The sequence below is a fragment of the Pyrgilauda ruficollis genome, unplaced genomic scaffold (assembly GCF_017590135.1).
Source record: "Pyrgilauda ruficollis isolate IOZ18807 unplaced genomic scaffold, ASM1759013v1 scaffold34, whole genome shotgun sequence".
Taxonomy (NCBI): Eukaryota; Metazoa; Chordata; class Aves; order Passeriformes; family Passeridae; genus Pyrgilauda; species Pyrgilauda ruficollis.
In genome coordinates this window covers 3,266,864-3,290,828 of record NW_024524822.1, presented here as the reverse complement: position 1 = coordinate 3,290,828, position 23,965 = coordinate 3,266,864, and the positions used below count along the sequence as shown (strand labels likewise).

Here is a 23,965-nt window from a genome sequence, read left to right as displayed (position 1 = left end):
GGGGGGGGGAAGGGGGGAGGGAAGAAATCAGGGAGGGAGAATGAAAACATCCCCAAGATCTTCTTTGTAAGAAAGATACATGAAGGATTTTGCTCCATCACTATGCAAACCCCTTTGTTGTTGTTGTAAGTCCCTAAACGAGGATGAGAGAGAGCCCAAGAGTCTGTAAACAGCTCAGCTTTCTTTTTCTTTTCAAGCAGCAAACAGTTTCTGCTGCATAGAGTGCTGACGAGTTTTAGGGTTTGGTGATTTTACAGGGTTTTAACAGAATTTGGGAATAGGAATTTCTCAGAGAGGGAATGAATGAATGTTTTGCCCTAAAACTGATTAAAATGGTGGCTTCAGAAGACACAGAGTCTAGAAAGTGCAGAAACTTTTAAGAAGATTTTTCAAAGACCCTTTAGATGTAAAAGATTGATTTGAAATGTGACTTGTGCTCCTACATCACCAAGGTGCTTTTGAAAATGTCACTTTTTGTCGCACTCTTTGCCCTTTTTTTCAGTCATTCAATGAAATAGGGAAGACAAATGTGGTTCAAATGCTAAACGAAGGTGTTTCCACTGGTCTGTGAATCACCTTCACCAGCATGCAGTGGTCGTGGGCCACTGATGGTCAGTCTGCTTTTTGAGATATTGCACCTCAGCCCAGCCTCCTTCCTACCCAAGAGTGTGAAATACCAGCATCTGCTTCCTTCCTCCTCTTCCTCAGGCAGCCCCACACACTGACAGTTAAAGGAGAAAAAAGTATCCCTAGACCCTCAAATTAGTCAAACAAGTGAAATAACCAATTAAATGGCAAAAATGAAACAAGGAACAGCTTTGTGCAAGGTTCCCCAGTCATGACAGGGGAGAAAAGTCCCTCTGGCCATGGACAACAACTCATGTGCCCTTTCTTACCCCCAAATGCTTGTGACTGGAAGAGGAACTGAAGCTGGGAAGAAAATAAGGAAGAAGCACCATGCCTTTTGATATGAGAAATCCAGACCATGGATTCTGGACTTTTTCAGATAATTAATTTCTTGTCTACATGTTCCACAAGTTCTAGTTTGGAGCACCTGACACAAAGAAATAAAACAAGTTGACAGTGAAAGAAACTGTCTGTTCCTTTTCAGCAGATATCTGAAGCACACTTACAAAACTTTAAAAGCACGTGTTTAATGTGCTTAGCTGGTCATGGGTATCTTTAAGATGCTCCAGTCCTTCCCTAATTTGAACAGTGAATGCACAGCACTGAGCAAAACAAAGCCACTGGCCTCAGGGGGTTTTATTGGTGGAAAAGACAACGAAGTGCAATAGCAGAGCAGGGTGAAAGGAAGCGTGTTGTAAGCGGCAGTGAATCACATTAGTGAGGGGTGCTAAAATCCTCTGCTCCTGTCATATGAGTCTGATCAAGGCTCTGAAACCAAACTTCTCCCAGCAAAACCATGCCCAGCTGGCCGAGCCTCCCCAAAAGGTACTGCTTGCATTTAAATAACACAGGGCTGGTGAAGAATGCTCAGGCTGTTTTATTTGGTTTGGGATCCCTGTGTGCTTCATGTACCCCATGTACAGATCCCTTCCAACAATTTCCTGGTTCAGCCACTCAGGCTCGTTTTGAGAACTGGTTTTCTGTTCTGTAAAAATGCTCAGCTGGAGCTGGGGTTCTGGAGCTGATGCCAATTAGGATGGAAGAGGCCCCAGCTCGCGGGGTCCTGTATTTGTTTTGTAATTGAGTTGAAAGGGTTGACTCATTCCCCTCCACTCTGTCTCCCCCCTCTGCGAGCTTATGAAGAACACAGTATTTCATAAGTACAGACAGGCTGCTGAGTGTGGCTGCCCCAACCCCCGGCCCAGATGTGAGTGCTGCCCCAGATGTGAGTGCTGCCCCCACAACCAGGGAGAGAAGGTGCTGATGGGGGAAACCACCCCCATGTCTCACTCAGAGGATGTGGCAGTGTTAGAGATGAGGGCACAAAGTGGGGTGTCAGCCCTGCATCCCCCTGTCCCCAGCATCCCAGCATCCTGCTCCCAGGGCCATGCTGCATGTGCATCTCCCTCCCCCAGCAAAAAGCACTTGCTTTTTTTTTTTTTTTTATGTTTAAACAAATTACAAATTGCTGGTTTTCCTCAATACCCCCCTCACTGCACGAAGATGTGCTGCTTTTGTAGGACTGGATTACTAATGCACAGATTAGAGAGGATGAGGAGAGTTTCCTGCCCTGCTGGGGGAGGTTTTTGGTGATTTGTCTGGAAGAAAAAGGGTTCGAGTGCTTCTTCTGTGCCCTCCATGTTGTACATGTCAGGGTGTGGTTGGAGCAGATGGACTGAAACACTGCAAAGGAGTTAATATGTTGCTAATCTCAATCTGAAGGACTAAAAATAAGGTATTTTACCCAGAAACTGGTTGTGCAAAAACATGAGAACCCTACTCCCAAAACAGCAGCCCTTCTACTCCCTCTACTCAACCAAACCAAACGGTTTGGCTGAGTAGAGCCAGTGAGATCAAACAAGGACTGAACACAGACATGGTTTTTGGTTTGAAAATTTCTAAATTAAGGGAACATCTGAGTTTTGCTCATTGCCAGAAACTCTTCCTTCAGAGTCAAAGGGCTCCTGTTCTGATGACAAGCATTTGGACAAGACCTTGTCCCAAGGCTAGGCTGAGATTTCAGCATCTACCCTGAGTTATTCCTCAATTTCTCCACAGCTGTTTGCTCATCCTGGTCTTGTGCATCACAAAAAAATCGCCATGGCAGGACAAACCTGGCTCTTGATGAGATCATCATCTCTGTGGATGTGCAGGATGTAGCCCGTCCTGCAGCTGACGTTGCACTGGGTGCCGCTGTCCCAGCCGGTGCCGCCGGTGCAGTTCAGCACCGCGTTCTCGATCTCCAGCCTCTGGCAGTCCGTGGCTTCGCAGGAGTAGTGGACACAGCTGGGAGGGAGATAAGGAGTGGTGGTGTTGTTATTTGATTATTTCAATCCATTCCACAAGAGCAGGGTCTGACTGACAGACTTTGGTCAGAGAGTTCTGAGCCCAGCTCAGGAAAGGGCTCCACAGCCTCTTGGTGCGTGTCCTGAAGGACAGAGGCAGTGGGCACAGTGGTGACAATGACAGTAAATTAGGGGTTTTGTAGCAAAAGGGAAGAGCCTGCCAATTCTGCAGAAGTACCTTCTGTTCTGCAATATTGAATTGCACTATGACCTCCCTACTCCTGTAATAATGTCCATTTCTCCATCCATCCGTCCATCCATCCATCCATCCATCCATCCATCCATCCCTCCCTCCCTCCCTGCCTCTCTCCCTCCCTCTCTCCTTTGAAAACCCTCCCTTCAAGAGCAGTCCTCATGACCCATACAATTTTAAATCTGCTGAATCCATGAGTGCTGATATTGGCAGTGATAAGTGGGCACATGTGAGGAGGGGTTTCTGTGATAGACACTCTTATCTTTGAGAAGCTCGATTGAAATCATCACATTCATTTTATTCCACTTCACGAGGAACACCAAACATCAGCTGTGTAGCTGTGTTGATAAGCTCTTATCAAACTCAGCAGCATGCTGTCATTTCAGATCTCTCCAGTTGCTCTCCTGCCATCCATAAAATCTTTCCCCTATGGAAACTGTCTGTTCTCCTTCTGGAAAATTATTGTAACATTTAGCACTACTTGCAAAAAGAGGTTTTGGTTTATTTTTGACATACACAGAGATGTCTGATTGGCACAAAATCTTTCACCATCTCTGACGACCTGAGTCAAACATTATAGCACATCTTCAAATGTGAATATGGGGTAGTCCCTCAACAAAACAGCAATGGAAATGTTGAGGGTCTTAAAGAATGAGGGGAGATTTAGATTAGAGAGAGGGAAGAAATATTTTTACAATGAGGCTGGTAAAACACTGACCCAGGTTGCCCAGAGATGCTCCATCCCTGGAAAAATTCATGACCAGGTTGGACACGGCTCTGAGCAATCAGATCTAAAGATGTCTCTGTTTACTGCAGATGACCTTTAAAGGTCCCTTCAACACAAACCATTCCATGATTCTATGTGCAAAATGTTTCTGGAATAAAGATGAAATTTCTGGGATAAGGACCCCTACAAGGTGAGATTTCTCTGATGAAATTAAAAATTAATTTAATTTAAATACAATTAAATTAGTTCTGGGGAGGGAAAATGTTAACTTATTTCACCATCTGCTTATTTAGGGAAGAACCTGAAAGGGAAAATTATAGAAAGAAGGGAAAGCAATGTATCAATATACATTATTTTGAAATAGATTACAAACAATTATTCCTGTCTACAGAAAAAAAGGGTTAACAGCCACTAAAGCCCTGTTCAGCTTAGTAAGCCCTGACTTAGCATGTGTGTGGTGTTTTGCTGTGTTCAAAGCACTGTGCAGACATTATCTAATTAATTTTTGTGACACCCCTGCTAGACACCTGGGCTGGTATTGTTATCCCCATGTTACTGATAGAGAAGCACATCTGCACATGTCTCTACTGAGCTCTAGATCAGATTAAATGACAGTATTTATGTACCTGCACAACTCATTTCTCTGTCCTCGACTAGTGCTATATGGGAAGTGCCCACTGCTTGTAATTTAAAGTTGATTGTTCAGTGTTGGCCCTTCCCTGGAGTGTGATGAGCCATAAACAATTCCTACATTCAGAAGTATTTTATTTCCTCATGGTGCGCAAAGCATCGCTGCTGACAGAGCTGAGGAAAGAGAATTCCACCTCTGTGTTGGCCAACTCCACACCCTTGTATGCAACAAACCCCTGGCTATCAGCACAACTGTGATGCTCATCACTTCTTCAGGATGGATGGTCTCTGCCAGAGCTGGCCTATCCACGGTGATCCTGCTTTCAGGAGGATCCCCACCCACTAACCAAGGATTTCACATGTTTTCCAGTCACTGCAACTCACAGCCTGGCATACAGATTTAAACTGCTATGGGTTTAACCCTATAAGGATCGACAAGGCTGTGGATAGAGCAGCAGCAGATCAAGTGAGCAGCACATCCTTGTGCCCAGGTGGCCATCACCAGAGAAACAAGGTGAGGAGAACAGCCAGGTGCTATTTCCTGGCAAATGCCCAACACTAATCACACAGGGGTGTGAACACAGGCTTTACACACCACGAGCCTCACACCCTGCGGGTCCCCAAGCAGAGCAGGACCTTACCAACCTCTTCCTAACCCTACCAACCTCATGGTCCTGCTGTTTGAGTAAGTCCTCAGCTGACATCAGTGATAGCATCTGATGATGGATGTTGAGTGAGAGTGTAAATGACGCTTTGTGGAACCCTCCCTCTTACACGTCCCAGTTAGACTGGCCCATGAGGGCCAACTCTCACTTTGCTCCCCTCCATTTCTCAGATGGTGAGGCAGCAGCATGAGTGTCTCCTGTGCCAGGGCTGCAGTGCTGAGGAAGTTGACTCACTGGGGAAAAAAAAGAGCAGTATTGCCAAGCCACTCTCAGAAGCAAAGACTGCAAACCTCGACTGCCCATTGCAAAACTGCCTCAAAATCTGAAAGCCTTCTTTAAAGTTGGAAAAAAAACCCAAAAAAACAAAAAACCAAAAAAACCCCAGACTTCTTTAATCTAATACTTATGTGAATTAGTGGAGCACTGAATTCAGACTTGAATGGCTTCAGAGGGAAGGATGAGCCCAAGAAAACCCTTGTAATTTGCACAGAGGGAAATCTGAAGCAACGTCACCACAGCCAGTGGCATCGCTTTTCATTTCCATCAATGTAAAGGGGAAAAATAATCTGGTTTCTGGAGTTCAGATCAGGACATCAGATGAGCAAGCCTGGGCTTAGAAGTCCTACAGAACTGAAATGCCACAGACAAAGGCATTAAGAAACACTTATTGTGATGTTCTTCTTTCTGTTTACAAGTCCCCTTGTGGTCTTCTGAAATGGCCAGGGAACATTTTTAGCCACCCCCTCCAGGCTCCAGATTATGCCTTGGTTAGCAGATCATCTGGGCAGCTCTCTCTGTCTGTAACTCTATATGAATGACTTCAGTGACAAACAATACAACCATTCACTTTTTGTAAAAAAACAACCACTGCCACCAAATGTTTCTAATTTAAATATTTCTGGTTCTCTAGCTACTGGTTCCAATTTGGTATCAGCTACTGTCAGCCATAAATCCCAATGAATTTTGAAGTCATGATCCTGAATTGAGCTCTGCAAATGCAGAATTAGGAAGGAGAAATTAATATCTCCAAGTAGGAAGTTTAGACAAAGAACCCATCACAACCATTTGTGGATTACAGAAGCTCTTGCATGGGTACTGCCATTTAGCAGTGGTCAATCATCACATGTTCCAGAAAATGTGCATTCCTCAGGAAAGAAACAATATAATGGCATCTGAGAATGAAATCACTTCAGCTTTAACTCATGTTGACTCCTGGCATAGGACAGTTTATCCCATTTTCTTGCAGTCAAAATCACATAACTTCATCAAAACTGCCAATTTCAAATCATCCCTGGTCTATTCTAATTCCCAAAAATCCTTACCAGAGTACAAAATAGTCTGGAGCAAAGCTACACAAAGGACCCAAGGACCACTCTAATGATTTACTTGAACAAGTGTTGGTGCCTGGGACATTCCCTGACAAGTGTTTATTTCACTAGGTCCCCTTCAGAATCCACTTGTTTCTCTTCTTGCCCTGGCAGTGTAGAATTCCTCAAACAACATCTTCACACTGAGGTGAGTGCAAGGAGTAGTGGATTTCTTGCACACATTCCATTGCATGTTCAAAACAGATCAAGGAAGGCTGTTTCAATGACGTAAAAAGCCCTGCACTGAGTTAGCTTCACATGTAGGCTGAAGTTCTGAGCCAGTTCTTACTTGATTCAAATCCATTCTGCCCATCCCAAATCTAAATGAGCTCAGTCATTAGGCTCTAAATCTGTATTTCTCTGTGCCAATATTGGCCCCAATTCAGCAAGGCACTTAAATATGTGCTTAACTTCAAAAGCACAGTTAAGTCCCACTGATAGATTTGACTACAGGGGGATGTAAGCAAATAGCTCAGGGCTTTGCTAAATTGGAGCTTTAGTGACACAATCCTAGAAACATTTGTATTTTAACATGTTTATAGAAAATTATAACAATTAAGTGGAGTTCTTCCTTCCTCACATAAAAAACAATCCAGGACTTCCTCTTTCAAAAAGCTTACAGCAGCCAAACTTTCTTTTCGTAACCCCGAGGTCAAGCGCTTTTCCAAGAACTCATCTTAACATGGTGCCTTAATTATTTGTTTCCTCTGTGATGGTTCTGACACATATCTAAGCTCAGGTGAGCCTAAAAGCTCATGGTGGGTACTTTTTAGGGGAAGGACTACAACATTATCTCTTGGACAGAGCAAAAAACTCCCTTTTCCACATTCTGGGCTAGCCTGGGCTGCAGATCTGAAGTGCAATTTGGTTTTGTCCTATGCCACCATCCACACAACTCACACACATGTTGCCTTCTGAGGGTTTTTCTGACATATTTATCCTTAAAATGGGTTTGTGTTCTCCTCTCTAGAGGTTACTCTAAAGGCAAGAGCAGGTTCTCTCTCTCTACATATATGTAGAGACTGCTAGCCATATTTCTTGCTGAAATTAAAAAAAAAAAGTAGAACTGAAAATGTGACAATGACTTTGTCTTCTTCAGTCTTCAGCTAAAGCACATTGCCTCCTTGTATTACTACAAAATCTTGAATATCTACCCAAATCCATGGGGCTGGATGGGGACTGGTGAACCTGTGCTGACTGGAAGAAGGATCAAGCTCTTTCTTAAAAAGGTCTTTGCCTTCAAACCTGATCTATGACAGCAACAACATGAGTGGTGTCACCCATGGTCCCTTCAGCGATGTCCCCTCAGTACTGCTGGGTTTGACTCTGACAGTGATCCCAGCAAACCCCTATTTCAAACTGAAAGGGTCAAAATGAAGCTAAACCCAAAGGTTTACAGAAAACCCTTGCCCCAGCCCAAGGTAAGCCCAAGAGAAAGGAGAGGCACGAGCCAGCACGTCCCCCTCACTGTCCCCATCACTAGCAGGGCAAGTTCTCCTTGGGGACGGGGTCTGCCTCCAGCCTGCCTGCACCCTGTGGTGTGAGCTGCTCCTGCCAGGAGGGTCCATATTGAACTGATAAAGCTCTCAAAGCCCCATCACCCTGCCAGCTTGGAAGTGGGACCGTGTCCCTGGGCGTCAGCAGACCCACAGGTCTCCCTGCCAGAGTCTGTCCAGGCAAACAAAGAAAATGCATTGCCTTCCACTTTAATAAAAGCCAAATGATGCCGTTTGCCAATTACCAAAACGGGGCGAAGGTTAAAAACCCATTGAATTATAACACATGTCACGGACCAAAGCTTCTATGATTAACAGTTCTGTGAGAAATTCATTAATTTCACCCGAAGCAAGCTGACAGAGATTGTGCTTAATGACAGAATGCAGGGCAGGGGAAAGGCGGCCGAACAGGGAAAGAGAAAGCTGCATTAATTCACAACAAAAAGAGACGAGGAAACCCTTTTTTCCCCCTTATGAAAAGGAAAAAAGAAAATAAAATAACCAGAGTTGTAAAGAGCAGTTGCATTTGTTCTGCTGCTGAAGATTTATCTTCATCATTTCTTGTTGGGGAAGCTGACAGCAGGGAGAACAAGACAAAGAGAAGAGCTGGAGTGGGCTAAGAGTCCCTGGGGCTTGTTTGGGGCAGCAAAGGGTGCAGCTCAAAGGGAACCTCTTCATAGAGGCCAGAGCAGGTGATGGTGTGGTGGCCAGGGGTGGATCTTGGTCTACAATGTCAAACACCCAGATATGCACACTTACAGAGGGAGGAAAACCCAAGATCTCCCCTGCAGAAGCAATTTTGAAGCCGTAGCAGTGAGGCTGTGCCAAGGTTTAACCAGAGAAAGCAAAGGGAAATCTTTTTGCTACACTCATTAGAAAGCACGAGGTGGTGACAGTGCAAGGCAAGAAGACTGGAGAGCAGTGGGCAGCCAGGGGGGACCTGTCTTCAGTATGAACACGGAGTTAATGGCAGATTAGAATGATGGAAACTCCTGAAATGCACAGCTCTGACAGCTGGACTGGGTGAATTGGGCGAATTGGACTTTCCTGCCTCCTGCCTGCAGTTTGCAGGAGAGGAACAGTGGCACCAGGAGGGGTGGTGGAAGAGACAGGTCTGGGGACCACAGCAGGGAAGTGCCACCATGGAAAAGCAGCACTTCCCAGGAACTGCTTTGCCAGGGATGGGTGACCCACCGCTGACATTTCCTACCCAGTGAAAAAGACAAAAACCTGATTTTCGAGGAACCACTGTCAAAGGCAGCCACAGCACATCAAGCCTTCTTGCTGCTGGAGTGACTGGTGGGTGGGAAATTACACCTCTGCTTCTGCACACCCAATTTCACTGTCCACTGCGTGAGGCTACACAGGAAACAGTAAAAGTATAATAATTCGAGCTATAAAGCACAAGAGAAGAACTAACCAGGCCATTATGTCTGGTCTAAGGATGAAATGTGGAAATAAAGAGTGTCATTTTTACAGCACATCTCCAGTAGTGAGGTAAACTTCTGCTGAAAACAAAAAAAAAAAAAGTCTGTAGTCACTGGCAGCAGAAAAAAACAACTGGAAGAATAAAACTGGAAAGGACAGAGTAGGAATTTTCAAACTATAAATGTCTTCAGGAGGATGGAATGGATTTTCAAAACAACTAAAGATGACTGAGAACAACTACCTATAAAGTTCAATTGGACTTTTAGATTTAAGCCCATTTTTCTCTAAAATACTAACTATAATACATATTTCAAGAAAGAAGAGTAAGAGCAGGTTTTATTTTCAGTCATTAAGTTGTCACTAACCCTTGGGAGGGATCTATTCACCCTCAAAATAAAAACCGTGTTAACTTTTAAGGGACAATATATTTCTTTTCCTTCACAATTTTAAAATGTGCACCCTGCCTAGAAATATCTGTATCTGGCTATAAATCCTCTCCAAGCAAAATAATTCTCCTCGAAATAGAGAAATAATATCTCTTATAGAGAGAAGCCAAAAAGCAGGCAAAAATATCCATGTTGACCTAAGGAAAATGAAAGGGGTAAAATTGATGATCACACATAGGAAGGCAAGTTCCTTTAAAAATTCAATAAATACCTTAAAAATCATATTAGACAAATGCAACCACTGGGGAAGGGGAGAAGGGAAAGATGGGCAGTGTGGAACTGGCACCTCAAGGGAATCTGATGGGCAGACTGTGAGCAGGGGAGGCAGAAAAGGCACATGCAGCCTCTGAGCTGGTTAAGAAATCATTTTAAAAATCTATCTTTCTCTGTTCTTGCTGGATTGGGTAAAATAACCAAGGAAAAAGATAGCAGGTGACAGCAAAGATGTCACCTATTTCTTGGCTGCACAACTTAATGCACAACTTTTTCTACATTTTGGATACCTGAACTTCTTGGAGTTTTTTGTACAGAAGAAAACAGATCTGGCCACCCCAAATGATTCCAGCACAAGGCAAACTGGGGACTGACTCTCCACTGAAGCACTGTCATCAGTGGAAATAATTCCACTGATTTCAATTGCCTTTGGACCAGGGCTTTACTTGGGAGAGTTTCTAGTACCCTGTCAGACACGGGAAATGTTATGATCAATCCAGTGCTGGAACCTACATGAACTAAAACATTACTTTGAAAGAGTGAGGCTCAGATGGGGGTTTGGGAGAACAGGGGGCTGAGAGGGTTCAGTGCATCCCCAAAAGAAAATGATGCCAAAAAGCCAAGAAGAAACATAAGAGGCAAAAGGCAGGTGATTCCTCCTCAAGGGATTTCTAAAGGTTGGGCTGCTGGGCTGCAGAGGCTCACTGAAGCTTTGCCTAAGGGGGATGCATTTTTTATTAAGGAAATAACTTTCCAAACACAGAGCACTTCTAGTTCAATAAGTGAACAAATGGTTCAATTCCTACTCAAAACTTGAGAGGGCAGTGGAATGTGGCCCTGTGTCTCAGTCCTCCTGAGCTCCCTGTTGCTTCTCACCCTCTCTTTCCAGTGGGGTTTTCTTGCCCTTTTTCTGTCCTGCTTTGGCGCTGGGATTTGGCCACACTTCCACCACCAGATTTCTCATCTGAAACTTGATCCTGCTGTCTTTGGGCCTCTGAATTTATACAACCTATTGCACACAACGATCAGACGCTTTGAATCTAGGTCAGAACACACTGACTGGATTGATTTAGCTATAGATATACTCCTTTTTTTAATTTTATTTTCCCTCCCCTCTCCCCCTTCTCACTCTCCTGCCTTTCCTGGAATAAAAGCAGGTCCTAAAAACAAGCCAGAACATTATCAAAAAACCTGACAGCTTGCTTAGGAGGCTGAGCAGAGGTTTGCTGGGATATGCAACTAGTTTTACTATTGCTGCCGCTATGGTATGACAACTGCTCACAACTTTGAATTCACAAAGGAAGAAAAAAAATATTCTTTCAGGGGTTTTGCTAAATTCTCTCCTCTTCTTTTCAGTGCCTCACTGAAAGGATCCATGAAGCTGCTGCACCAGAGGCCATGAAAGGTCACAATCTCTGTGGGATGCTGTAAAGCAGAGACTGAGAGGGGTTGGTGGTGATCTATTGATGTGTCTGTAATAACAACAAGAATAAAACGGTAGCCATAAACCTTTCATCCTGGGGGGTCCCACAGAGCTTTTCAGAATGGGGGTCGGATCCAGAGAGGTGCTGAGGGCCTCACCAGCCATAAAAACACAGCAGATGCTGATGGCCAGGGCTGAGCACCTGGCAGGATCCAGCCCCTCCAGGGCACAGGCGTCACTCTGTGTCCATGCAGGCCCTTCCCTGGGAGGTCCCTGGCACTCTGGCAGCACAACGGGGTTCAGATTGAACTGCTGTGTGAGTGGCCAACACGACAGCGAGCTGGGGAATGTGTGTAGAGTGAACTGGCCCCAATTCCAGGCTTGGCATAAAGGAGGGAGGAGAAAGGAAGAGGAAATAATTCACTAACAGCATCCCATGCGGGTTAAATGTCCCATCCATCCTGATCAATGAGAACACTGCCGGTTTTTTACCCGTGACACAAAGGGGTCAGCAGGGTTCAGCTGCTGTGCCCCTCCTGCCTCCTCCCCAGCCCCAGCAGGCGCTGGGGGTGGTGGGTGTGAGGCAGAGGGAAGCAGGGCTGACACGCTCACCTCTGCTCCGCAGGGCTGTAGGTCTGTCCTTGCTGGCAGCTGCTGATGGTGATGGGGTCGAAGTTGTGGAAGGAACGCAGGGCCACCCCAGAGATGGCCACAAACTGGGAGCTGAAGCTAATGAGGACAGCCTGGGTGTGATAAAAAGGGTGACTGAGGTCATGGATGACGGGGATAATCAGGGGATTGTTTCTGCAGCTCAGGACGTGGACACCTGCCAGAGGAGAGACAAGATCAGAGGAAGGGTCAGGCTTAACACAATTGCTTCCCGAAGCCATGGGCACTTCAGAGGCATTTCACCCAGAGGAATGGCCCTATAGAGCTGAAAAGTTATGGTAAGCTGCCTGGAGGGGCTTCCCAAATCGCTGCAGAGAGCTTAGCAGAGAAGCAGATCCCTCCAGACAGCTGAAGAAAGGCTGCCATTCTCTCTGCGAGCGCGGCAGGCCCTCGGAGCCGCTCCTTTAGACCACAGCTACGTTTCTATTGTGCTCTGGTAAATCAGGAGCAACCAGCACGGGGGAAGCAGAGTCACACCATTGTAAAACAGGTCCTGGAGGACACTTGGAGCCTTTATATGCAGGATCAAATGGTGCCGGCAGGCTGGGGAGCTTTGTGCACCAGGGCCGGGGCAGCAGCAGCTTGTTTGGAGCTGTGCATGTCATTAGCGCTCAGTGTAAAACTTCTTTTTGCATGAGTTTTCCACTAAATTTGCCCAGATTTGATTTTTTTTTCTTCAATAGTTTTAAGCCTTAGGGTATCTTGCTTTTTGCAAGAAAAGGCTGATTTGGTCCTGGAGTGAGGACCGAAGTGAGGGTGATGGAGCCACTGAGGATTTTACAGGTGATGTCACTTGAGAAGAAAAGAATTGTTTTCTGAGGAAATAAAAGTATCTCAAGGTTGCAGTGCATAGGAACACCAGAGAGGTGGCAAGGAGACTCCTGAGTCCCTTTTGTCCAGTGGATAAGGCACTCAGTGACAGCTGGGAAGAAATTCCCACCTTCAGGTAGAAGCCTGAATTCAAATGGGCCAAACCCTTCTCAGGGGAAGGCAGAGGACAGACAGCTGTCGGCTGCCCTCAAAATTCATTAATTGAGATTCATGGCCTGCTGGCTGCCTGCAAGGCTCTGCCTCCACAGCTCCATGGCATCACTCCGAGGATCAGCTTGGCTCCAGATCCATTTGCTTCACTGGAGCTCCCCCAGCAATGGCTTTGGCCCAGGCCCCTTGGCTACCCTGATACACTTACAAATTTGAAAATAAAATAAATTCTATTTGCATGTTTAACTGGCTCAGGGATTTCTGTTATTATTTTTTTCCCCCAGTTCGTATTTCTTGACTCAAAAGGGAAGGAATAAAAAGGCTTTCATTTTTCTCCTTAGAAAGTGACTTCCTGTGAATTAAGACACACTCTTTAAACATCTATCTCCCACCCTCTGCTTAAAAAAATCTTCCTGTAATAAAAAAAAAAAAAAATACTAGAAAAAAGCAAGTCTCTTTTTGTTTTGGTCTTCATCTGACCCTGAAATAACCTCCCTGTCTACTTGCCTCCCAGAAGTCTTTTGATATCAGCTCCTTGTGGAACGGTGCACGTTTCTCACTTACAAACAGGTGCAGTTAATACTCAAAATCCCGGGTTCCCAAATTCCTTGGAAGTTTCTGCATTCTCTGATGGAAAGCCAAGACCTTATGGTATGAGGCTGTTTATTCACTTCTATTTCATTCCTTGCACTCAGGTGGTGTCCACAGCAGAGCACAACCTCAGAGCTGTGCTGCACTGCTGGTTATTTCTGACCAGGAAAACGGAGGCTGGATAGGTGAAGGTTTTTTAATTCCCCTGAAATACCCATGAAGATGGTACAGGTGCTCATGGGGGCAGTCAGAGCTGTCTCAGGATCACCCCTGTTTCTGTGGCTCTGCACCCATCTGTTCAGCTCAGCAGCTGAACCCTGGTGTCTCTGATGGCTCTGAACCAACAACTTGGAGCTGTTTGGCATCCCAACCTCTCCAACTCCTACCAGCACTTAGAAGAAGCTTCACATTATTTTCTGGGAGTCCACTTGCTCTGATCAAGGCAGAAAACTGCATGTCTGGATAGGCTATTCTTTGCTCATGGCAGTGTCTTCAGCACACTGGGGATTGATTGAGATTTAAATTATTGCTACTTCCTTTTGGATGTACTTTCAGTTTGCCACGAACTTCTGCTTAAGGCTCATTGAGTGTCTCAGTCAGTCCTGCCCCCAGTGCATGCCAACATTTGCATCTCAGCTGCAGTTTCCAGCTTGCCATGGTGATAATTCAAACACATGAAACACAATATCCAGGAAAAGGACTTCATGTCCCTGTCAGAATCAGACAGAACAGCAATGGGGAGCTCTGCCTGAGTGAGAGCTGCTGGGTAGCCCACCTACACCTCTCCTCTGCTCCAGGCAGCCTCTTCTGAAAGGTCAAAGGGGCTTTTCCATGATGAAAGCAGCATTTCAGCTGGGAGGACATCCAGACATCAGGCTGAGCCATGCCAAACTCATGTTGCAACTTCATTGAAGATTTCAAAACCTAACCCTCCGTTTCCTCTTTGCTCCTCTTTCTTGTTCTCTTTCTCTCCCAGCCTGCCTGTCTGTCCCTATAAAATGTCACATTAAGTACTGCTGGCATGCTCGTGGCTCCATCATTTATTTCTCAGAGGGATAGAGCTATGTGCCACTGTTTTGCAAAAGAAGGGTAAGATTAATTCAAGGGCTCTGGCAAACTGGGAGCCATCCTGACTCAACCTGCACAACTTGCTACAAATTTCAGTTTGTTCTTGGACAACAGACAGCATACGTATTTCCTTTGTTCTCTTCCACACCCCACCTAATTCTGTATTATCCTGGATGCTCATCCAACACGTGTCACTCTGTGTCTCTTCTTCTCATCACTAGTGACAAGCTCATTTGTGTTTCAGCTTGTTAAAACTGAAATGCTATGGTAAAACAGAAAGCTGGGGGATGGGAGTTATGTTTCCTTAAAAACTGCTCTCAAGGTGACCTGGCCAGCTTTCTCCTCAGTGAAAAAAAAGGCAGAGAACATCTGGAAAGGGATTATGCAAGTCCTACCCTGACACAGAGTTGGGAGCTAGGGAGAGCTCCTGGGTTCTGCAGCTTAAAGGCAGCCTGGATCAATTCACCAGGCACAACGTCCCCAGTTTAGGGGCCTGTGCCAAGGGTAGAGACAAAACCTGTCTGTGCCAGCACTTCAGCACAAGAGCAGGTCCTGCCTCTGTCAGGCACATCTGCTTGAGGCCATGCCAGGAGCCTGGCAGGGCCCTGGAGCTGACCCTTCACCCCCTGAAATACTTCATCTGGGGAATTCTGGTCATTAAATGGCTCTGAAGACCTCCCTGCAAGGAGGACTGGAGATCACCCAGCACTCCCTGTGAAACAGAAGCCTTTTTGCAGCAGCTGGTGCAGGTCCCTCACTCCCTGTTCCCAGGGGTTCACCTGCAGCACCATCAGTGTCTCTCCAGGGCAGTGCTGGGTGGGAAGCTTTGAGATATTGCTGATTTTAGTGACTGAAGAGGAGCTAAGCACCTCTGAACAGATAGTGAACAGCTATGGAGTAATGTCTGTATAAAATAACATATCATTTTCAACAAACTCTAGTGAGACTCAGGGCTTGGAGCATTGAGCAAGCACCTTTTTTTGTCTAAATCTGAAAAAAACCTGAGAGGGAGTACTGGTGAATGGGGGCATCACCACATTAAGCAAGCAGTAAAGAGGGAATTTAATACAACACAGTCTTACCAAGGTCGTGGCTTTGCTCTTTGGTGTCAAACAGCTGCACACCAATGCTCTCCTGCTTCTGGTCCAGGTAGTACGTCCCATCTGTGACCAAGTGAACAAGGACTGCTGCAGCCACCATAGGCTGGGAAAAATAAGCCTGGGAAAACACAAACCCCACAAAGCCTGAGGTGGAGAACTGTGGTGGGCTTTAAAAAATCCCCAGGAGTCAGTCCAGGACTTTTAAAAGAAGAATTCCCATCCCAGGTCACACAGAAATCTTCTCTTCCAATCTCTCCTACACAAACTAGATAAATTCAAGTCAAACAGCCCTGAAGCTGAACCCTCTCAGAAATTCAATAGCCGTGTCACACACAAGGGGACTTCACTACTGACCCTCTAACAGTGCTCAAAAACATTGCTTTGCTCTTTTGCTCTAAACATACTTCAGAAAGGAGCAGCTTGGCCCTGGGAAGACTGGCCCACAATATTTTGCTTGCTGGAGAATCTTTGTAGAGGCAGTCAAAGAGGAAACTTCTGAATGGTGTGTGCACTTCCTACCTTCAGCCAGAAAATGGTCTGAGTCATGTGGGAGTACTGGAAGTTGGCGGTGCAGGGATACCAGGCGTACTGGGACACACCATCGTTCAAGTCGATCACCTTGGTACGACACATCTGCAGCAGGAAAAAAAGAAACACCAAAACTGACCTAGAGGACAGCAAGGAAGGGTTCTGACTGCTTGAAGTGGGGAAACAAAGTCCAGGTGCACTCCTAGGATAAAGTAATGCACAATAACTGAACTTCTAAACACTATGAGATTATTCAAAATTAAGTTTCCAGGTCTTCCACCACAGTAAGAAAAACTGAAACATGAACAGGAGCTAAAGACTCACAGCAGCAGGGTGGTAGCCAACAATCTCCTCTGAATTTGGTACCAGGTCTTTGACAGCATTTAGAACAACTTTGCTCCCACCCAAATGGACAAGGATCACTTCTGAACACTCCAGCTCCCAGCACAGACACTGTGGATCTGGCTCCATGGTGTTCCAGCACTGCCCTATTTATACCTGATATTACTGTAACCCCAGAGGAGCTACACATGGCCCTGTAAACTCAGAACCAGTTGAAGCCAGGGAAGTCCTGCCTCTAGAACCCAATTTAAGCAAATTGATTTCCTCTTTCCCCAACCAGTTCTGCAAGTGGAATCACCTTCTTCCTGCACCTTTCCATGGCAGGCAGCAGTGAAATTGGAGGCAAACTGCTCTTTTCAATGAAGTACAGGATTCCCAAGTCCTGTTATGATGAAAAGTCTAAAAAAAAAGCCAGAATCTAAACACCAGATAGCTTTGCAGTGCTACCAGTGTGTCAGATGTGAAAATGAAGCTGCAAGAAATGGTCAGAATTACCCTGAAAACACACTGCTCAGTGAAGCTGCTTCAAAAAAGAAGCATGAACGACCACAGCCTTCACCTCCACAGCAAACACAAAAAAGGGAATGTTCACCATGGAAAAAGTTACTATGCATTAGAAGGATGCTTATAGCTGAGGCTCCTGGAGCATCTGAAAGGTACCTGTTGGATTCACAAGCTTTGATGAACTCACTGACTGTCATTACCATAGCAATAGATGGAATTCCTTGTGCTGATGTGCTGTCAGTAAAGCTGTTCCCATCAGCAATTTTATTATTAAAACAAAAAGAGAACACTGAATTGATACAAGAAAATTAGCAGCCATCCAAAATCCTATGCCCACTCGATAATTCTGCATAGAAATGCCCTCTTGGTCCTGGCAGGCAAAGTCTGGGCACTGCAAAGAAAGCCTGGGATGCCTGGGAATGAGAAACCAGATTGGCTAAAAGTGAGGTAATCCCCTTTAAAATCTGAGTCCCTCAAGATCCAGCACAGAGGAATCTTACAGGCAAAACATAAATCAGCTTTAATAGGCTGGAAGAAGATTTTTGGTTTATTTATTTTTTGAAACAACTGGGACCAAGCTTCATTGAGGCTAGCCAGTGGATAGTGTTACATTTTACAGCAGAGCAAGGCTTTACATAAACTATCTTTGGCATTTGAAATCCAGGCCAGCAATTCGACATGTACCGTTTCGCAACTCTCCCTTCTTGCGTTTTCAGCAGCCTGTCTCTTGTTGGGAGCATGGTTTTTATTTTAATACCTCTCCAGCTAGGGAATTTATCTCACCCACATCTGCAATATATATGGTCAGAGAGCTCTTTGACATGAACAAAGGTCTCATTAGTTTTATATGATTTTGTTCATATTCTTACTTCTCCTGCTCTGTTGGTCCAAAAAGGTGGCTGAAGGAAACACAGGCACTGACTTTTGGTACTTTTTAAGTGCCACTTAATGGATGAGTGAAAACTTGTATTAAGAAATCACCCAGATCTTCACCAAAAGTTTGATTCTAACCCAAAATAAACCCCTGCTGAGGTGGGCTGGAAATCTCTGATAACTTTTAAATGCCTTGTTTGATTTGTGTGTGTGTGTGAACCCTAGCACTCTCTGCTTCTGCTGGAGAATATTAGCAAAAATCTGAGCATTGCATAAAGAGCCTGTGTTCAGGCCACGTGGGCTGCCAGACTGGCCTGGTTTGAGCAGGTTAGATAAGCTTCCCCCTGCTGAGGCTGATCCATCGCTACCCAGACAAGTGTTTCAAAGTGGTCCTGGGGTAAAAGGCTCTTTTAGAACAGTCTAATTGAGAAGAGTGGGAAAAGTCTAAGAGAGATGAATGGCTACAAGAGCCTCTTCTCCACTTGCTGCTGGCCAGTAAACTTAGCTAATGGCAGAAAAAAAAAATAATCAAAGTTCTTTAAGTTTCAGTGGAAACAATTGGGTGGGATAAACAGCTCCTGCAACCTATAGACTCCACCACCTCACCAAGCTCCAACACATGTGGTAAATCCATTCCTGTTTCAATTCTGCACATGCACTGAATGTCACATCACACCTGCCAAGCCTGAGAATCACCTGCTGGAAAAGTCTTTCACACCTCTGCTTTTAAGGCATCCCCAGACTGTGGCAGCAGCCCAAAGATCCCTATTAATTAATTAGGTTAATGGTTGGACTCAATGATATTAGAGATATTTTCTAAGCTAAATGATTATGTGATTACTGCAGTACCAACACTTCTAGAAGTACAAGTTCCAATGGCCTGGAAGACAGGATATCATCTCTCGTCATTGCTATTCACAGGAATTCACACTTATGAGAAACAGACTGTATCCTAACATCCTCCAGTTTGCTACAGTGATGCAAAGCAGCAGCTAAAGCACCTGACAGCTGCAGAGGGAAGAACACATCGATAGCCTTCTCATTTCAGGGTGTTACCAAACACTGAAGTATTTGCTTTGAAGAATGACAGCAGCACACAGTGCTCCAAACTTCACTCACTGGGGCTTATCCAGACTCTCAGACCCACACAGCAAGTGGGATATCCACAGGAGCTTAGTATGTGCTCCAAAGTATGCAGTGACTATTTGTGTCTAGTTACTGGAAGCCCATGTCATTCCCCTCCCGAGGAAGCTGCTTTCAATTAGAAGAGCTGATGTCTGTTCCTCTCGGAGGTTCAAATCCAGCTCGTCTCCCACCCACACATTTTGTACACAAACATCGGCAGACAGAACGATCAAGGCCAGGGAGCACTGTGGGATCTTCCCACAAGAGGGAATGCCTGGAGGATTCCCTTTGACTGATTTATACAACCTCTTGTCAATCAAAGGCACAACATGTTCTTCAAACCGCCTCTCCTGTTTTCCTTCTCTTACTCAGGGGGACTGAGGAATGTGTCAGCAGAAAGGGAAAAGTGATATATTGGGAGCACTTAGCTTTTTGCCACATCAAAAACACATTTACTATTGCAATCAACTCCATTTCCTTCAAAGTAATATGGGAAAATTTGCTGAAGAGCAAATTTTGGAAGGCGCCCTTGTGAATGATTCCCAGCCATCCCGTGACTGCAGGCAATGTGAATTTGCATTGATGGGTTCCTGTTGCAGCTGAACTACATGTTATGGATCCCAGATCCCCTGGACGGGCACTGGACTAGATCCCAGCCCAACTGTGGCAGTGCACGGCCCCAGTACAACCTTCTGGGCAACACTTGGCTTCTCCAGGCCTGAGCTCCCTGTCTGGAAGATGAGGATTATGTTCCCCCACACCACACGGGTGTGCTGAGGATGAAATCCATGAGCTATGAGCCACACAAAGATGCTCAGGCGTCACTGAGAGCACACACAGGTGTGAGGATACAGCTCCCCACGGGAGTGGGCTAAACACAGATCCCATCCCACTCTGACCTTCCCACCAAACAAGCACAGTCAGACACCACAGGCTTTGCACACAGTGGTGGTTCTCAGCACTGTAACATCAAAATAATTCTAAATGCAGACAGAAAAGCTGCTATTTAAGCTCGGATGCTGCCCTACTCAGCCCTGGCACCGTGGTTGGAGCGGACGTGCCTGTCTGCATGCCCAGGGGCGGCTGGAACACAGAGCAAACCTCCAGTGCACTGATCTGTCTGCTCCCAAAATCCCATCTGGTGAGCCACGGCAGGGCTTCCTCCAGACCGTGTCCTCGAGCTCTGTCTGGCTGTGAGGGGCATCATGGGCACTTGGTCAGGCAGTGGCAAGCATCCTCCTTCTGGAGAGGAGGGTGGAAGTGGAGATTGTGCTACAAAAACTTCCTCTCCCCACTCCTTTCTACAGGGGTCTGTGCTGCTGACACTTCTGCACCAGACAGACAACTCAGAGTGTTTCTGGGGTGAAACGGGCTGTACCCTGTTCTGTTGGCAAAACTGCAACCATGGAGCAGGCAGGAACAAGATCTCTTGGTAAATCCCACTGTAGCAGCTATTTACTGAGCACAAAACATCCTCAGTGAGGCTGCAGAAATGCACAGAAAAACTCACAGACTGATACAAAACCCATGGAGGCACAAACAGAACATCTTCTCTTGTTTGAAGGTCCAGCTAAAGAACAGATTTCAGCCATAATACTGAGACCTGCAGTATTCTACAGTAATCTACAATGTTTATCTGTTTGCTCTGCAGATTGTTATTTGTATTTAACTCAACACATGCCAGAGGATCCCAGCCATGACATAAGCAGCATTTTAATACATCCCTTACAGCTGAAAACTTTCTCCCTCCCTTGCCAGACCAGGGTGCTGGCAGTCACCGAGCCTTTTTATTCTTAAATATGTTATTGTTCTTGCTGACCTAAGGTTAATCTTACCCAAGGAGGAGAAACTATGGTGCAGTTGCTAAATATCAGAAAGGTTCCTGCTTGTTTATTGCCCAATATTGTAAGGCAGCTTGACTGCCACATGGACACCACCCAGTTTGCCGACTGCAGCACAGACCTCCAATCTGTTCTCAAAGCTGTTGCACTGCTTTTCTCATTTAGGCTGGGAATTGGGTTGGAATCAGGGAAAAAGGAAGTTGCCCACAAGTGAGCACCGAACCATTAAAAGGCCTCCAACAAACACCTCAAACCCCAGCCAATTTCTCTGACCATTCCAAACCTCAGGAGCCGACAGAGCTCAAATGGAAATTGTACACACAGCAGTACAAGGAATTTTGCTCTGGGTTTTCTTCTAGATTCTGGTCAGAAGTGCTTTTGGACAAGTGTCGTTATCAGATGTCTTGTCAGTGGACTTATCCCATCAGAAATCAGAGTTGCCTGCCCAGCCTTGGGTCATTCTATGATGACCTCTAAAACTTAAAGAAAACATTCAAAGCTACTTTTCCCAAACTGGTACATATATTTAATTTTATGCCCACTAACAATGTGTTTCTGTTGCAGAAAATAAAATAAAAAACTAAAACCAAATCTGAGATTCAGCAGCAGAGGGTGTAAACAAAAAATGAAGGAAGAAACCTGAGTGTCTCTCTTTCAACAGCCACCTTCCCCTACAGTCTACTTCTACTTCCACAGCAGCAACTTCCCTTCACCTCTGATGCTCATCAACTGCAGCTTCTCCCCCAAAACTCTCCTTGTCCTCTGTGTCTGATAACACAGTTTCACTGTTTCATGCTCTTTGTCTGCTTTTGCCAGTTTTCATTGGGGTCCCTAAAGGTCTGATGGCAAAAGATGAAAAACTGCAGTGTGTCCTGCTCCAGGACAAGGTCCTGTGGGCAGGTGATCCACAGAAAAGCTTTATCAACTGGAAGCTGATGAAACTCCTGAGGTAACACACTGATGCTATATTACTCCCAGATTCAGTTGGCTCAGAAGTCAGAGGAAAACTCATCTGTCAATTTTCCCTGTGTAATGAAGAACAGGATTTGGCTGTGGCATTGGGAAGCAGCTTACATCTCCTGCAGGATGAAATAAAGCCCCGCTGCCAGTCCCTATGTCCAGTCTCAGCACAGCCACGTCCACTTTGAACCTGCAGCAGCTGATGTGTCTGGACCTCACAGACTCAGTATCCATTAGCATGGTATTACAGCTTCCTCAGCACAGAGCCACGATTTTCAGCTGAAGATTTGGCTGGATTTTTTAGTAATTGGAAAGTGACCTTTCTGTGAAAACAGCACAGACAGGGCACCAATATTTTGCCTGCAATGTGACATGATGATAAATTCCTCTACTTTACAACAATAGTGTCCATCTCCAAAGGGAAATTTCCTCGGAGTTTTGGATGTAACACAGGGCTGTGATTCAGAAATGAGTGGGAGATGCAAGGGCTATTTCATTTTGTCATGTAAGTTGGTTTAGTTCGAGGCAAGCGAAAAGGAGCTACAGGGATTTCCATTAGATGATGGCCCAGATTGCATGTGTATTCAAGGTGTGTTATTAACTTTAGCTTTCTCAGAAATGCAGTTATTTCACTTCCAAAGAGCTGGTATGAACAATATATTTCCATTTTTAAATCGTGCAGACCTGCATTCTTTGAGCTTCCCTTTGAATTTCTGTTATCTCCAGATTCAAAGCAAACTTCATTTAAAACGAGTGAGTTCAAATCAAAATCACATCAAACCATAAACTTCACATGGCATACCTGAAAAAACTGTAAATCAGTTCTGACTGGCCCTATCCCAAACTCACATGGGCTTTGACAGCCAGCCAGGTGTAATCAAATATCTAGGATGCTTGCTGGACTCATGGAAAAAAACAATACAGTTTTGATTTTCTAACAAAACCCTAACCAGATGATTTTTGCACGGTTCAAAGGATCACCACGCGGACGTCAGTTAAGCCAAGGCCAGAAACTACAGAAAAATGGATGGAGAAAAAGAAGAAATAATTGCACTAATGGGATTTAAAAATCAACTCATCTTTTACAGCAGCCCACAAGCAAACCCCAGCATCTGGAGCTCCTGGGTGCAATTTGCACATGGCTCTGCTTCTCTTACCATTCAGAGATGCAAACTGAAGAGATGCAGAATCAAGAGATAGTTCTGAGTGCACAACACAGTCTCCCGTGCAGCACATGAAAGTGCAATCTAGCAATTTGAAATGTACTCCTGTTTATTCCTGTCAGTCCTCTGCTATTTCTTCAGCTTGGCAGTAGGAGACAAAGATGCTGCTCTCAAAAAAACAGCGCTGCTGGGATTCCACCTCAGGAACAAGCAGCAGCACCCAAACAAGAACTTATGCCTTCAGTTCTGCAAGTATCAGCCTCATTAAAACTAAAAGACATTTTCAAGCTGCAGCACAAGCTCCTGTCTACAACTTCCACATTACTGCTCACAGAAGTGTGAAGGCATTATAGACTGATAAGTGCTTTAGCAGACTGTATATCCATCCACTGGAGAGCAAGGTTAAACAAATACAGGAGCCAGAACATTATTGTTGGCTGAGTGCTCGGGTTCCCGAGCTGCCCGTCTCTGACTCAGGCGGGCCAGGTCCACTGCAGCACAGCGTCGTGGAGCTGCGGGCCAAGGCTGGCCGTGGGGTGCTGCAGCAAAGCAAAACAATCCCATCCCATCAGCTTTCATCGCCGAGGAGCAGAGCAAAAGCAATTTTTTTTTTTTTTTTTTTTTTTTTTTTTTTTTTTTTTTTTTTTTTTTTTTTTCTTG

The 23,965-nt window shown here is 45.3% G+C and overlaps 1 protein-coding gene across 1 annotated transcript in view; it reads right to left on the bottom strand.

Annotated features, from left to right (window-relative positions):
• Positions 1-23,965, bottom strand: part of PAPPA (pappalysin 1) — a 174,957-nt gene that overhangs the window by 35,996 nt on the left and 114,996 nt on the right. The window contains exons 11-14 of the mRNA XM_041474999.1: positions 16,489-16,602; positions 15,952-16,087; positions 12,173-12,386; positions 2,742-2,913 (exon numbers count right to left, since the gene is read on the bottom strand). Of these exons, the coding sequence (XP_041330933.1) occupies positions 2,742-2,913; positions 12,173-12,386; positions 15,952-16,087; positions 16,489-16,602 (636 nt within the window). The remainder of the gene's footprint in view (positions 1-2,741; positions 2,914-12,172; positions 12,387-15,951; positions 16,088-16,488; positions 16,603-23,965) is intronic.